Source organism: Lissotriton vulgaris, chromosome 5 (genome assembly GCF_964263255.1).
Source record: "Lissotriton vulgaris chromosome 5, aLisVul1.2, whole genome shotgun sequence".
NCBI lineage: Eukaryota > Metazoa > Chordata > Amphibia > Caudata > Salamandridae > Lissotriton > Lissotriton vulgaris.
The window spans coordinates 1,232,024,974-1,232,039,303 of record NC_141693.1 but is presented as its reverse complement, the minus strand read 5'-3'; the positions used below and the strand labels follow the sequence as shown (position 1 = coordinate 1,232,039,303).

At 40.0% G+C, this 14,330-nt stretch overlaps 1 protein-coding gene across 2 annotated transcripts in view; it reads left to right on the top strand.

Moving 5' to 3' along the window:
- KDM5B (lysine demethylase 5B) overlaps positions 1-14,330 on the top strand; it is an 856,576-nt gene that overhangs the window by 194,527 nt on the left and 647,719 nt on the right. The window contains exons 4-5 of one of the 2 annotated variants that reach the window (XM_086923072.1): positions 11,071-11,241; positions 12,958-13,014. In XM_086923072.1, the coding sequence (XP_086779198.1) occupies positions 11,071-11,241; positions 12,958-13,014 (228 nt within the window). The remainder of the gene's footprint in view (positions 1-11,070; positions 11,242-12,957; positions 13,015-14,330) is intronic. The other variant, XM_086923073.1, reaches the window with a different exon arrangement.

Sequence of the window (14,330 nt, the reverse complement as noted above, 5' to 3'; positions counted from 1 at the left end):
CACTAAATAAACTCAGAATTTCAAATGTTGTTGTACTTGAAATTAATTTTATTTATTTGTAAAACATAATTATTCTACAGGTTTATACAAAGCAATGCACATATATAGGTATGTATCTATAGTACAAATAAATGCTCATATAAAGAGGTATATGCTGTGTATTTCTGTTTGCATATGGTGCTTATGTGGAGAAGAGCCAATTCTTGACTAGTTTTCTGATGATGAGGTGGTTAGCTGCGGATCTTATGTTTGGTAGTAAAGAGTTCCATAGTTTCGCTGCTTGAACAGAAAAGGATGTGCCATCCATGGTCTTTTTCTTATCTCCTTGGATTTTGAGGGGAGGTGCCACTCTAGAGCGGAGGTTCCTTTGTTGAATTTGTTTGGTGATTTTATTCCTGAGGAGTGGTCCCGTTACATGTATCGCTTTGTGGGTGATACAAAACATCTTGAATGTGGATCTTCTGGCAACCGGTAACCAATGCATGGCTTTAGGTCCGGCAGCTGAGTTCTGAATTTGTGTAGTCTTTTCATGGTCATTAAAGGTCATCCGTGGTAGAGGCTATTGGAGTAATCGAGTTTGGATAGAACAAGGGAGATGGTAGCTTGGACCTTGTGTGGAAATGGGGAAAGATTTGTCATTGTGGTTTCGCCCCCGTGGACTCCCTGGCATCGCCTGCACGCAGGCTCCTTTGACTGCTCCTGTTAAGAAAACCTTACTCTTAAAGATACTTCTGCATCTTGTCTCCTCCCTGGCCACAGAGAAGAGGACCCCAATGTGTCCACTTTTTTTAAGTGAAAAGAATTTGTATTTCTAAATGTACTTACCTGAACAATTTTTCTCTGATGCCTAAACATTTATGAAGTTACTTGTTATTTTTAGGTCTCTTATGCAGCGGCGCCTACGCAGCGCGCATGCGCTGCATAGGAGACCTTTAGTAATCGATTCTCTTTTTGGGCCAAAAACGTGCACACATTGCATTGCGTTCAATGACAACACATGCACGTTTGGCGATTCCCTTGCGGGAGCGAGCTTTGAAACCATCTGTTTGTAATTAACAGATGGTTCCTGTTCGCTCTCGCAAGGGAAACGGGCACAGCCCCCCTCCTCTCTCCCCTCCCCCTGCTGCCTCCTCCTTCTCTCCTTGTTTTTTTTTTTTTAACTTTTATGTACACAGGCGCGCTGTGCTTTAAATTTCAGCACGGCACCCAGACTGTGCCTTTACAGTATGGGAAACAAGCCCACTTCTCTCCATCTTATCAAAGAAGCCTGTGAGCTCTTTGGTGCTGATAACTTCTGGGGTGATAATGTGGCTGTCTTGTCTGGCAACAATCTGGCCAACTTGCAGAGCATCGGCTGGTTTAAAAAAAAATCTGTCCTTTGAAGCCCTACCCATGAAGGTGCCTTTAGTGAGATGTTCAACAGAAGCCCCAATGACTCTGCTTTTTAACAACCAAGTAAGGAATTCTTTATTGTTTGATTAATTAAAATCTTACAATACTTTTCCATTATAAAAACATTTTCAATTTATATAGTACAATACAATACAATAAAAAAAGAAGGCATTTCTTTTATCCTTAAAATTGAGATGATTGGACTTAAGAAAAAATAATAACATTTTAAAAATTATCTATTTATTTGTTTATGATTTCATTAAAACTTTTTTCCTCATCTACTTTTCTAATTCGGTAGTTATGATTTTTAAATTTTTTACAAAGGCAACGTTCATAACTATATCATTTGGATCAAGACAAATTTTCCATGCCTGCCTGCATGTTCTTATGGCCCGAAGATTAAAATGAGGTTAGAGTAATACACATCTTTCCATGCGAAGGCCAGGACAGATACATAGGAGATGGACAATATTTTCTTCTCCACCTTTGCAAAGTCTACACAATAGACTGGAGTTAGTTTTTTTCCATGGCAGAGTGTGACTAAGGCCTGGCAGAATTCCAAATCTTGCGTTCATGAAACATGGTTTACTTTTTTCAGACCATGGTATCTCCAAATATTCTTGCACTTTCTTTTTTTCATATCCATTTATTACTGTCCACGAGTGTTTTCTTTTTGCCAGCACGTTTTTATCATGTAATAGTGATAAATAAATGGTTGTTCGATTCACTATTTTTTTAAACGATCCATTGTTTATTGTATTGTTCCATATAGGCATCAGTGAAAACTCCTCAAGTGCGTCATGAAGATATCTCCCAGCAAGTGATTTTTTATTATTATTTACTTCTTGCCAGAGTATTTGTGAAATGTGATTATCATGGTCATTCTTAAACCTATACCACATTTTAATAAACTGACCTTTTCTTGCAAACTCTTGATTGGTCAAACCGAATTCCAGTCTTATTTGTGCTGGCGAAGCATTCTTTGGAAGGTGGAAGAGAGATCTATATACTTTAGAAAGTGCCTTATTAATTAGTGCCGCATCCTTACCCATTATTGCCTCACTTCCATATGTAATAGTTGGGAGCAATTTAGCACCTATGATTTTCAATAGTGGGCCATAAGTTAAACTTCCAAGGGATTTTTGTGCTATCTTGAATGCTGCTGTTAGTGAGTTGGCTTTCCTTTGAATGTCCTGTTTCTGTAGGAGATAATTTCCCTTCTGGTCAAACAGTACCCCCAGGTATTTACACCTCTATTTGTTCAAGTTGATTGATTCCCATGTACCATTTGTTTTTTTGTCTCATTTTTTTATTCCTGGATACCACCATGATTTTTGTTTTGGTTTCGTTAATAACCATTCCATTTTCGTTTGCATATAAAAGTGTACTATTGATTAAGCGCTGGAGACCTATTTCAGTGTGGCTTAATAGGATCGCATCGTCCGCATACATCAAGTTGGATATCAATTTACCCCCCAACTTAGGGGAATGTGCATTAAGGTCATTCAGGTTGACCGATAGGTCTCCTAGAAATAGATTAAAGAGGAGGGGGGCCAGAACACATCCCTGTTTCAGCCCTTCCAATGCAGGTATTTCCTTTGATAATGACTGACCATCTCCCATCCTTACTCTCACCCAGGTTTTGTTGTGCAGCAATTGTATAAGTTTTAGTTGCATGGCCGGGATGCCTTTTTCCAAAAGTTTTTTCCACAATAAGTTTCTTTGCACACAATCAAAAGCAGACTTAAAATCTACAAAACATAGATATAAGGGCAATTTTGTTCTCAGTGATTTTTCAATTATTAGCGATAATGCCATGATGTTTGTCATTGTTCCAAGCCCTTTAATGAATCCAGTTTGATTCATTGGTAAGATATTATTTTCTGTTACCCATTCATTTAGTTTGTTTAAGAGCACTCCAGCAAACAGTTTAGCATCAGTATCTTGTAAGGTAATAAGTCTATAGTTCTCTGCAAGAGACCAATTACCTTTCTTATATATAGGAGCGATTAAAGATCCTCGCCACGAATCAGGGATTTTTCCCGTCTCTATCACTTCATTGAATACCTTTACTAGGTACGTCGACCAAAAATCAGGATTTTCTTTATATAGCGCAAATGGAATCCCGTTTGGTCCAGGCGCCCCATCTTTCTGCTTCTTAATCAATCTTATCAAATGCACTTTAGTTATTACAAATTGTTCTTGCATCTCATCACTGGCTGTAAAGCTGTTCTGCATACTCACAGCGATTTTTAGTGCGCTATTGTTGTTTAGATGTTTTTCTAGGAAAGTTGCCCATTCTTGTTCAGTTATTGATGACGAGACTACCAGTTTGTTTGGCCGTACTAATCTGTTTACAATTTTCCAGAATTCTCTCGCATTAGCCTGTATGCTTGCATGTAATAGTTTGGACCATAATTCCTGTTTTGCTTGATATTTCTCATTCCATATAAGTTTCTTGAGGTGCTGGTTCAGAGTTTTTAAGTCAGTCAGAGTCTCCTCACTAGTCTTTTTGGAATTTTGTTGTCTTCTTATCCTATTCCGTGCTCTTTTTAACTTTGTTATTGTATATGGGAGATTCATGTATGAGTCTTTCATCTGCTTCCTTATTCAACCTCATATTGCTTGGGTTACTCCGGGATTGGGGTTTAGCTAATTTTCTGGTAAATTCCACCCATTGATCAACGGCTGACTCCTTCCTATTTTCAATGAAGCAACTCTTTATAATATTTTCAACTTTTTCATTCATGCTGTCCTTATTGAGATTGGCCCAAATTAATTTTTTATAATTTATCGTTCCAGTAAGTCCTGGCATAGTATGATATTGTTGATTCATATTGTTTGTAATATTGGTGGTTATTATCTGCTGGCAATGATCACTTTCTTCGACTTTAACCAACCTATAGGAGATTATGTTATGAAATATATTCAGTGAGACCATTGTATAATCAATCCTGGAGCTAGCATTTTGGGCTATATATGTATATGCAGGCGGACTATCATCTTTAAAGCGACCATTAAGGACTCGCAAACCCAGCGCTTCCATATCCTTAACGAATGTTGTCCCTATATGATTTCGTCCCTTAATGCTCGGAACGCCATGCTGCTCTTGCTGCGGTATTAACCATTGTTGGTCCTGGGATTGTGTTACATCATCCCTTATAAATGGTATTAATAGGTTCAAATTAAAATCCCCAGTCATCACATAGTCTACTAATGGGTTATTTAACATTTGTTCCAACAGTATAGTGTTAATGGCAGCACATATTTCCATTCTGCTCGCTTTTGTTGGTTGGATGTATACATTGATCAGAATTATTGACCTATTGTTTTGCTCAGTATTTTTGTATTTCATTTTTACTATAAGGATGTTTTTGCTATTAGTTGCAATTTTTTCATGTTCTGCTTGCAAGCTGCAGGAGACAAAGATTGCTAGCCCCCCACTTGCTCGACCGTGTCTGTGATTTTTTTCCTGCATTTTCGTAGTAACCTACATATCCATTCAGTGCAAACGGGTGGAGTTCCCAAGTTTCTTGTAAAAATAGGATTTGACATGTTGTGGGTATACATCTTATTTGCGAGTTAGAAAGTTTGGACCCTACTCCAATTATATTCCAAGTACACATTCCCAATTTAGCTGTTTTTGATTCGGAAATTGGATACACTTTCGGGGCCTGCTTTGTAATAACTATTCCCCAGGCCTTAAATGTTGGAATTTCCTTTAGTATTTGATCTGCTATTGTCATCGAATTAACCGTGACCAGTGTAATTTCTTTGGAACTGTTCTTATCAGCAATAAATTCAATGGAGTTAATGTCATCATTCTTGATATTGTTTAATGCTGGGATTGATTTGAATAATCTGAGAATATTCCCTCTATTCAGTGTGTCGTATCTGCCTCTGGATTCATATTCAGGGTTAAATATCAGTTGAATTTTCTCCGCTATCACTTGATTTCCTTTTCGTGGTGAATCCCTTGTTTGGTTTGTTTTATATCTAATTATTTTTTCTCCTTCTCGTTTTTCAATTACTAATTGATCCCAAAACGGAGATTTAATTTTATGCTCTACTATTGTTTCAGAGTTCCTTCTAGGTACGTCATTCTTGATTCTCATCAGACATGGCTCTATGTTACCATTATAAAGCCAGTCTTGTTGGTCGCAGGATTTACTCATTGTTTTTTGTGACTGAGACATTCCATTCGTATGATCCTGTTTACAGTCGTTCCCCTGGACTTCACCTTTCTCCATTCTGTTTTGTTTTATAACAGGAGGGTTCATTCTAGCCATCTCATTTAATTGTATTTCATTTTGGCTTTTTTTATCCACATTGTGTAATAGTTGTTCCTGTGGAGGCTCTTGTATGAATATTGAGAATACTTTCTTAGGCTCCTTGATGGGCAACAGACTTTTTCTTTCCTTACTTGTTTCTTCTTGTTTCAGTACTCTATTTTTTATTGGACCATCAGATTTCATTGTTTCTTCGTGTTCCTGGTGATTAGACTCTATTGTGTCCTCATTTTTCTGGTGGTTAGACTTTTGATTTTTTCTTGCCTTACGTAATTTTTTCCTTTGCCTTTTTGTCATAGTATAACCGTTTGAGTCTTGTCTCTTACAATCATATTCTCCTATTTCTGCTGTATTTATATCTTTTTCGTGCATTGCATTCCGTTGGTTGATTACATCATGTGTTTCTTCTTTGTCCTCTAACAACCTGACTACTGCTTTTTCTTCTTTGTTCGTTTTAGGGGAAATTTTGACCTCCTCCATATTAACTAGATCCCTATCTTTATTTTTCCTTATACCAAGTTCCTGCCCAGTCTCTTTCTTTAGAGCATTTTTTGTGTCCTCTATTATAGTGTGCCGGACCTCAGGTACTGCTACAAGTTTCTCCAATAGGGGCGAGCAGATACATTCCATGTCTGTTTTTTGTTTATCATTTTGGACTCTGATTATCAGATTATTAAGCTGCGCGAGTTTATTGTCTATCCCTGCAACTGATGTTGCCATCATAGTGAGAAGATCAATCTGAATGTCCATCTTGTTTGATTGGTATTTTAGTGCCTCTAGGGTTAGCGTTGATGTTTGATAGAATAGATCCCATTTTATTCCAACCGTTGGCATTTTTGTTCCAATTGGGTTGTTTTCCAGTGGAGTTTCATTTATAGGATCTGTTAGACAAGAAGAATCTGTTTTCTGGATGATATTTGCCTTTGGGAGCAACTCCTCTCTTGTGGAGTTATTTTGCCATATTTTCAGCTTTTCTAGATTTCCATAATCATTATTGTGTTCAAGTGGTTTATTATGTCCGGTATGACTATCATCCTTGTATGCCTGAGGTTTCTTCCTAATTTCTACATTTACTTCCAATGGTATTATTGTCTGTTTTGACTACATCATGCTGTTGGCACTTAGTAGATTTTCTTTTTCCAGCATTTCTGGGTCATTTAAGTTAGCTTGCTCAACCTTATTTGAATCCTCAGTGATGGTTACATTTAGGATATCATGATCATTAATTTGAAACTCATGGTCATTCCTTTGTAGGTTACAATCTCTTTTTAGGGGGGTACTTTCAATAATTTGCCTCATATGTTTTTCAGCTAACACTGGATTTATTGGCGTTTGTAAATGGTCCTTTTCCATATCCTTATGCATGAAAATGAGAGCACCAGCTGGGTCTTTCAAAAACTCAAACTTATCCGGTATTTTTCCTGATTTTGCAAACATTCTGGCTATTGGAGAGATTAAGGTTTGATTTGATCTTGAAGTATTGGCTTTCACATTTGGCTGCTGGAGTTTTTTTATACGTCTGGTAGTTGTCCCTGTTGTTCTCACTTTGCCTGAACGCATTCTTACTTTGTGTTTTATACTATTTAATCCTTAGTGCCCACTGTTTTATTTTCCCTTTCCGGGTCCTGAAGCTCAGGGAAACCACAGTTCTCCGCGTGTCTCCACACTCACACCAAAGTACAAGGGTACAACAATTGTTCTAGCCCTCAAACCCACAATTCCTTGTTCTTTTTTTTGTTGTCCACTCTCTGGGTGGGCTTATGCCCTTGCCTTGCCTTGCTGCACGTCCTTGCACTTCCTTGCCTTTCCTCCCACTCCCTGTGAACGCACCCTCCCAAGCCCGTCTGCCCTATCGATAAGGGGCAGCTGCTGTCAGGAAGGGAACAGAATCAAGGGCAGGGAGGTTGGCTGGCGCTGCAACAGCTAAACAATAAAGCAGCAAGCAGTAGAGCAAGAGCCCTGCCTAGCGACAGATGACCTTGTGCCTCCTTAATGCTATTAGACTTATGGGTCTCGTTCACTATCACAACCTCTGGAGCCCTCTAGATAGGAGAATGATATCAGCTGTTAATAGCAATAAAGCGCCTCTATTTGCTTTGTAGTGCTTTATGTACTTTGTGTACTTTATATGAATTGCAGATAAAAATCCGCAGGAGGGCCTGCTAGTGCTGATGAAGCTCAATGCCTGATTGCTGATTACCCCCACAACGCTGACTGCTCACCGCTTGGAGTCATGGTCTGCGGTGATCATTCGTGGCAAGCAGCGGTCCTCCGGGCCTCTCCCTCGCCCTCCCTCATTCGTGGGCGGGAGACCGTATGCCGTGCGCCGTGTGCCGGGAGGAGTCCAGAGGCAAAGAGGCAAAGAGGCAGAGGCAGAGCGTTTCAGCACGGCAATTCCATGCGCACTCACCGGGTTTGCCTCACCTCGCCTTGCCGCAGCGTTGCAGTCCCGGCTCGATGTCAGGGGTCCCTCTGCCAATAACGAGATGATCGGGTTAAGCCGGACTTTTGAACAGTACTGCTGTTGCTGGTACAAGTTGTTTGTCGAGGGTGGCGGCGTTCGGCGTCCTGCCTGCCCGATTGCTTGCTTCAACTGCTGCTTGGTCAACTGCTGCTCGGTCCGACGACTCTCTACTGCTCTCTAGTGGTGGCTGCTCCGATCAGCAACCAGGTGCTCGCCTTCACGCCCTTCACTTCACAAGACGGACCAAAACCGTGCTCACGTATTCCTTCTTGTTTTAAAAATTCTATGATCAGCCTCTATTTGCCAACTGTTCTTTCCTTTCTGAAATGGAAGGAGGGGGTCTTTTGTAGTGTGAAGTGAAAATAAGAGCGTTGGAAAAAGAAGAAACAATCTTCTGCAGGGTACCTGCTATCTAAAAGGAACATAAATAAATGTATTAACAGCAAATCTAAAGGAGGCTTGGAGCCAGCACAAACTTTAATTCACAGACTCCTAGGAAGCTCTGGGGTTACAGACTTTTTCTTTATTTGGGAGGTACTGTAATGTTACCGGTCTAGCAAAGGTGTGCACAGTGTGGGTGAGTATTACTAAAAACATACCTTTTAAAAGCGCTGTAAGCACTAGTGTTTTTTTTGCACGTTTTGTGGCAGCTTTACAGTTTAGTTTGTCCATGATGGATGTTTTTAACTGACCTACTTATTCACGGAGCTTTCTGTCCCGGGGTGGGGCCTCATGCTTGTACAAACACACACATCATTATTCACTAGTGCACACTCTGCGTACAATTCATATCAGTGACCATCTCGTTCTACATGCTATATTACACAGTCATATTAACTAAGCTTTCCTACCGGATCAGTATTACGAACGCTGCTTATGTCACTCACAGTAGCACTCTCTCTGCTCCAAGTCTTCCAATGTACTTTTCTCACCCTCCTGTCATCCACATACTCCCTCCAAACCCTACTTTCACCCTCAGTACCCTTCTCTGATGCTCATCGAGTCTTCCAGCAGCCATCTATATCTCTCTCATGTCAACTAAAAGCCCTCTCTATCGTTCAAGTCACCCACAGTAGACCTCTTTGCTGCTCATCATATCTTTGTGTCCTTTTCTCACCCTCTAGTGATCCACATTCCCCGATCAATAACCATCTTTTCATACACAAGCCCTCACTGACTCATCAGGTCTCCCTTGCCCTCTCTATCCCACTGATATCACCCAGTAGCCTTTTCTGTCTCATGTCACCCTCAATAACCCTCTTATGTTCATCATCTCCTCCCTTTACTTATGAAGGCCTTATATTCTGCAAAACTAATACCCCTCTCAAAGCGAGACCTATTGGCTATGCCATTGCTTGTTATAAATTGATGTGGATCTCCTTCCTGATTATACCAAAAATTAGGAGAATGGTCCTCCGCACCAAAGGTACAGGACACAATAATGACACAGTCAAAGAAAATTCCCTTTGGGGCTATTAGGTAGCATACACTAATACTCAAATTTCGATCACACCTCACGCATATATCAACCATTCAAAATGCCAAAGAGTAGTGTATAAATGTTTTATTCACTAAGTGAATGCATAAAAAAATATATTTGTATCCATCTATGAATCACTGAGTGGGTTTTTAGATACTTGTATTGCTGTGACAATGGATTCAAATATGATACTCTGTATTTTACAAAGAGTGATGAAAGATTTTACTTGTGTATGAAAAGGTGTATGTGATTGTCATGTGGATGATATCAGTGATGTCATTTGAGATGTCATCAGTGATGTCACTGACCATGTCATGAATGATCTAATATGTGACATCATCAGCAGTGCATTGCGGGTGCGCGAAATATAGTTAGTACAACTAAATATATAGGAGCAATTTCAATGATTTTGTATAAGTGAAATGTCCAGCTAACTATAACACCCCTAAAACTTTTTTTGAGTGAATTTCAAAGGTTTTTTATAGCTTATTCCTAACTATATAATGCCTGAAATCTATGGTTTTTTAAGTGAATATATATATATATATATATATATATATATATATATATATATATATATATATATATATATAAAATATTTAATATTTTAACAGCTGCTTGCACCCTTTAGCGTCATGCTGTGAGGTGAGGTATTTTCTCAAAATTGCTTATGGGCCAGGAAGTGAGATGCAGAAGCTCAAGGGTTGCATTGCACTGCGAGTTTGTGCCATTCCACAAACTTAAAGGTTTAAGGGTATTCGCATACTATTCTTCAATCTCTTCCTGCACTAGAAAGGATTTGGAAATTTACTCCTGACAAGGGCAGGAGTGAAACTTTTTCCATGGTGAGTGAAAACAAGGGGTATAAGGAAAGCGAATGTGTTGTTGCTCAGCATATATTCACGCGAGCAGATGTGTGTATTTGCCCATGTGAAGATGGAATTCACAAACGATTACTCTAAATAGGAGTTTCAGGTCTACTCTTGTAAACCAATGTGAATTTGTTAAAGTTGTAATTCTGCACCACTGCAACGACTCATACTTGTGTGCAGGTGTCCTTTTGTAACTTTAAGAATTGGGCTCGTCATATATTTTTGTATTGCTTATAATGGTTTCACACTGATTCACTATTAACCTTTTTTTAAACATTGGCCCCCATCAAACACGTATGCTAGATTAGGCCTTCTAAAGTGGTACTTGAAGCTGCACAACAGTTCAGCTAAACTGTTTTTCAAGTTGCAAATTTGTTTGGGTACATTTCGTTAAAAGTAAAAAAAAAATCACCAATCTTGCTTTCCAGGTTCTAGGAGCATTCTGGGATCCTTATAAAAATCAAATTTTTTTTCAAATGTGTACACATTTTCATACAGGAAACCACTGCCATTAATGAGTCATAGATGAAAGTTTGAGCAGCCTAGATATAAATGTATCTATTCCATTTCTAGTTTGTTGCTGAATATGGTGGCTTTGACACAGTCTGCCGGGAGAGGAGATGGACCAAAATAGCAACAAGAATGGGGTTTTCTCTGGGAAAGGCGGTGGGATCCCACATCCGAGCCCACTATGAACGCATTCTATATCCATTCAACTTGTTTCAAAGTGGAGCTAGCCTTCTGGTGAGTACTGCACGGATTACCGAGCCTTCAATAGGCTAATTATTGTAGGACCATTGTGACTAAACGGACTGTGCGGACTTAAACATAACAATGCAGATTAATTATTGCAGAACTAAGTGTTTAAAGATTCAATGAATATTTAGCTTGTCAACTACAGAAAACAATCTTCGGAAATGTTAGCTTCTGTTTAAGCTCTATAATGGTAAATGTGGTAGTTTTATTAAATTCCAGCCGGTCATTCAGCAGAGAGCTGTACATTACTGATAGCAGGGACTAAATGTATCGGAGTAAGACGAATCCTTTTCACAACTAGTAATAATTTAGCAGTTCCATATGGGCTCGACGTGCTCTTAGTTAAGACCAGTTGTAGATCCCCACACCTACATTCTCTCAACTTCCTAGTCTGAATTGGCGAACATGAAACAGTTGCCAGTTCTCAGTGTATCTGACTTTTGAAGAATGATCTTAATCCACACACACCTGCTGTTTTCAGGTGCCGTATTTTTAGTAGTATATTGTTACTAGTGCAGTAAAAAGGGAGTGGAGTCTAATCACATACTGTCATACACAGCACGGTGTTTTCTGACATACTCTGATGTCTGTTGCTGGACAGCTGTGTTCATATAGAACTCGTATAGAGTTGGCACTTGTCCTCCAGAGTCAGGCATGTTGTGTTGTGGTCTGTTCTTTTGTATTCCCGGTTCAACTGTGCAGGCTGCCCAACCTCACCAGAAGTAGGAATGTCAGTGCTTCTATACCCCAGCTTGCACAATCAAGTTGAGTCGTCCAATTTATGTCTCCATAGATATGTGTGCCACAGTGCAATTAGAGAATGGTCTCGCCGTTTAGAAAGTGATAATGATCGGCATCTCCTTTCTGGCACCCATGACTCACATCCTCCACCATGTACTAAGACTCCCTGATATTATGTATTGTAATTGCTGATAGAAGCCTTGCACCACACGAAATTTCAGTCCTCCTACAGTCGCTTAAGAGAAATACCCCTTATTTCTCATAGGGCAGTGCCGACAGACCCTTTCCCATATTAGAGTGGGACAAGCAGGACTAATCTGTCCTCTGCTGTAAACACGGTAGACCATAGATTTGAGAGACCATACTGGCTCCTTGTCTCTCACAGCGTGATCTGGAACAGGCCACTGTTCATCCGGCAATATAAGCGAACCATCAAACACTTCCTATTAAAAAATCCAGCAAGAAAATGCTTGCTTCCATCTGTGTAATCTGGGACTCTTCTTCACCTCCTACAATATAATCTGAGATTGACTATCTTTCCTAGTGAGGCATTTTTGATTTCTAGACATTTTGAAGTTTTGGGCACCCAAATGAGTTTAAAGTTGCTCCAAATATGCTTTATTTGTTTTTTAGTACCTATTGTAAACCAAAAGAAAACAAAACCCTGAACAATTATAACAGTTCAAGATTTTTGCTAAATTGTTTTCCATTATCTTTAAAATCCTGTCCATTTCTTAGTGAATTCTTCAGTGTGCAACACATGAACACGGTGTATCAGAGCTGTTTATATTTACTTATCAATTCGGAGGACACTCCATGATATGCATCCATTAATTATTTGGTTATCATTCGCCTGATTTAGTAAATGTAAGATCCTTGCCCCTCCGTTTGGGTGCTTGTGGCCTCTGCGCATGAGGTCACAAAAATGTTTAATATAACTGTATAAGCTCTCTCTTACATTAGGCACCTGAAACATATTCCCAACTGATGTGTCTAATGGATCCCGCAGCTCTGGAAAAGGTATGTCTCCGTACTTAAAATAGTGGGTGTTTGGGTATGGAATTGAGGGCAGTGGGCCCTTTTCTTGAACTAAAACAAGTGAAACAACTCTTAAGCTTTGCAGTTCTGTGCTTTGGAAGTCAAAATTTCAGCATTGCACTAACTTACTCTCTCTTTCTGGTGGGGGGATATTTATGCTGCTGCTGTGCTCTTTCTTGATACTGTGATTCATAGTGCTTTTTATGCTTTCATGCAGTTCTGCTCATGTCCATAGTTTGCCTTGCTTTCCCCTTTGTTTCCATGTCACCTTTCTGTATTGTCTGTAGTTTCTGATGCTTTTCTGGTGCGTTCTGCTCTTTTGCTGTTTTGCCTGTTGTTGCAGTGCACAGGATATTTAAGGTCTTCTAGCTGTAGTGCCATCCCATCACAAATCAGTTGGATCTCAAAGTAGTGACCGGCCAGGCCATCTTGGTGTTTTGTTGTGTAGGTCAGTCAGAGGAAGAACCCAACTGTAGCATATGTTGAGATGCAGCATCTGTGAATTGCTGTTAAGCCATCCATAACTGCCAGCAACCAGAACTGAATCCTTCACTCATTACCAGTTACTAATCTCGGGTACTTTAAAGTTCCTTTGTTTTTGCGCATGGCACCTTTTCGGAAAGGACCTATCTTTGAGGCATGTGAGCAGTAGATCAAATACTCTGCATAAGATCGCGATCTAGTGTTGTGTCCGGATGTTTGCACTTTGGTTTTCTGGAAGAAGTTTTCCCTAGTTACGAGGTAGGGGACTCCTCCCTTAGGTGATAGTGCGCATGGTCATCGACTCCATCTCCAGATAGTTTTCTTCCCTCCATAGGATTCGGATTTAACTCGCTACGCTCCGGTTCGACGTCGAGCCTTCGGTCGTTGCCGCGCGTATAACATTCACACTCGACGGTATTGTTTCTGATCGCGTTTCCATTTCTTCGCGGATCGTGTGATTATTAAAAACCAATTTCGATCGGAGAGCTTGTGGTAGGGCGTCGGGCCTAGCCCCTGGTTCGACTCGCGATCGATGGAACAAACTCCTTTCAAGTTCTGCCTTCTGTGCCACGTGAAATACCTGCACACCTACTCACATGAGGTGTGCAACTTGTGTTTGTCACCCAACCACAGGGAAGACCACTGAGGCGTGTGCTGAGCTTTACGTTCCAAAATTACTCTTTGCGATCTTCGGGTCTGACTATGCGACATGCAGAGACAACAATCAGACTCCATTCTGAACCTCTTCGAACCTGAATCGGAGGAAGGAGGCAAGCCCATTGGAGCCGATGAGTAGCAGGAAGACATCTCAATTT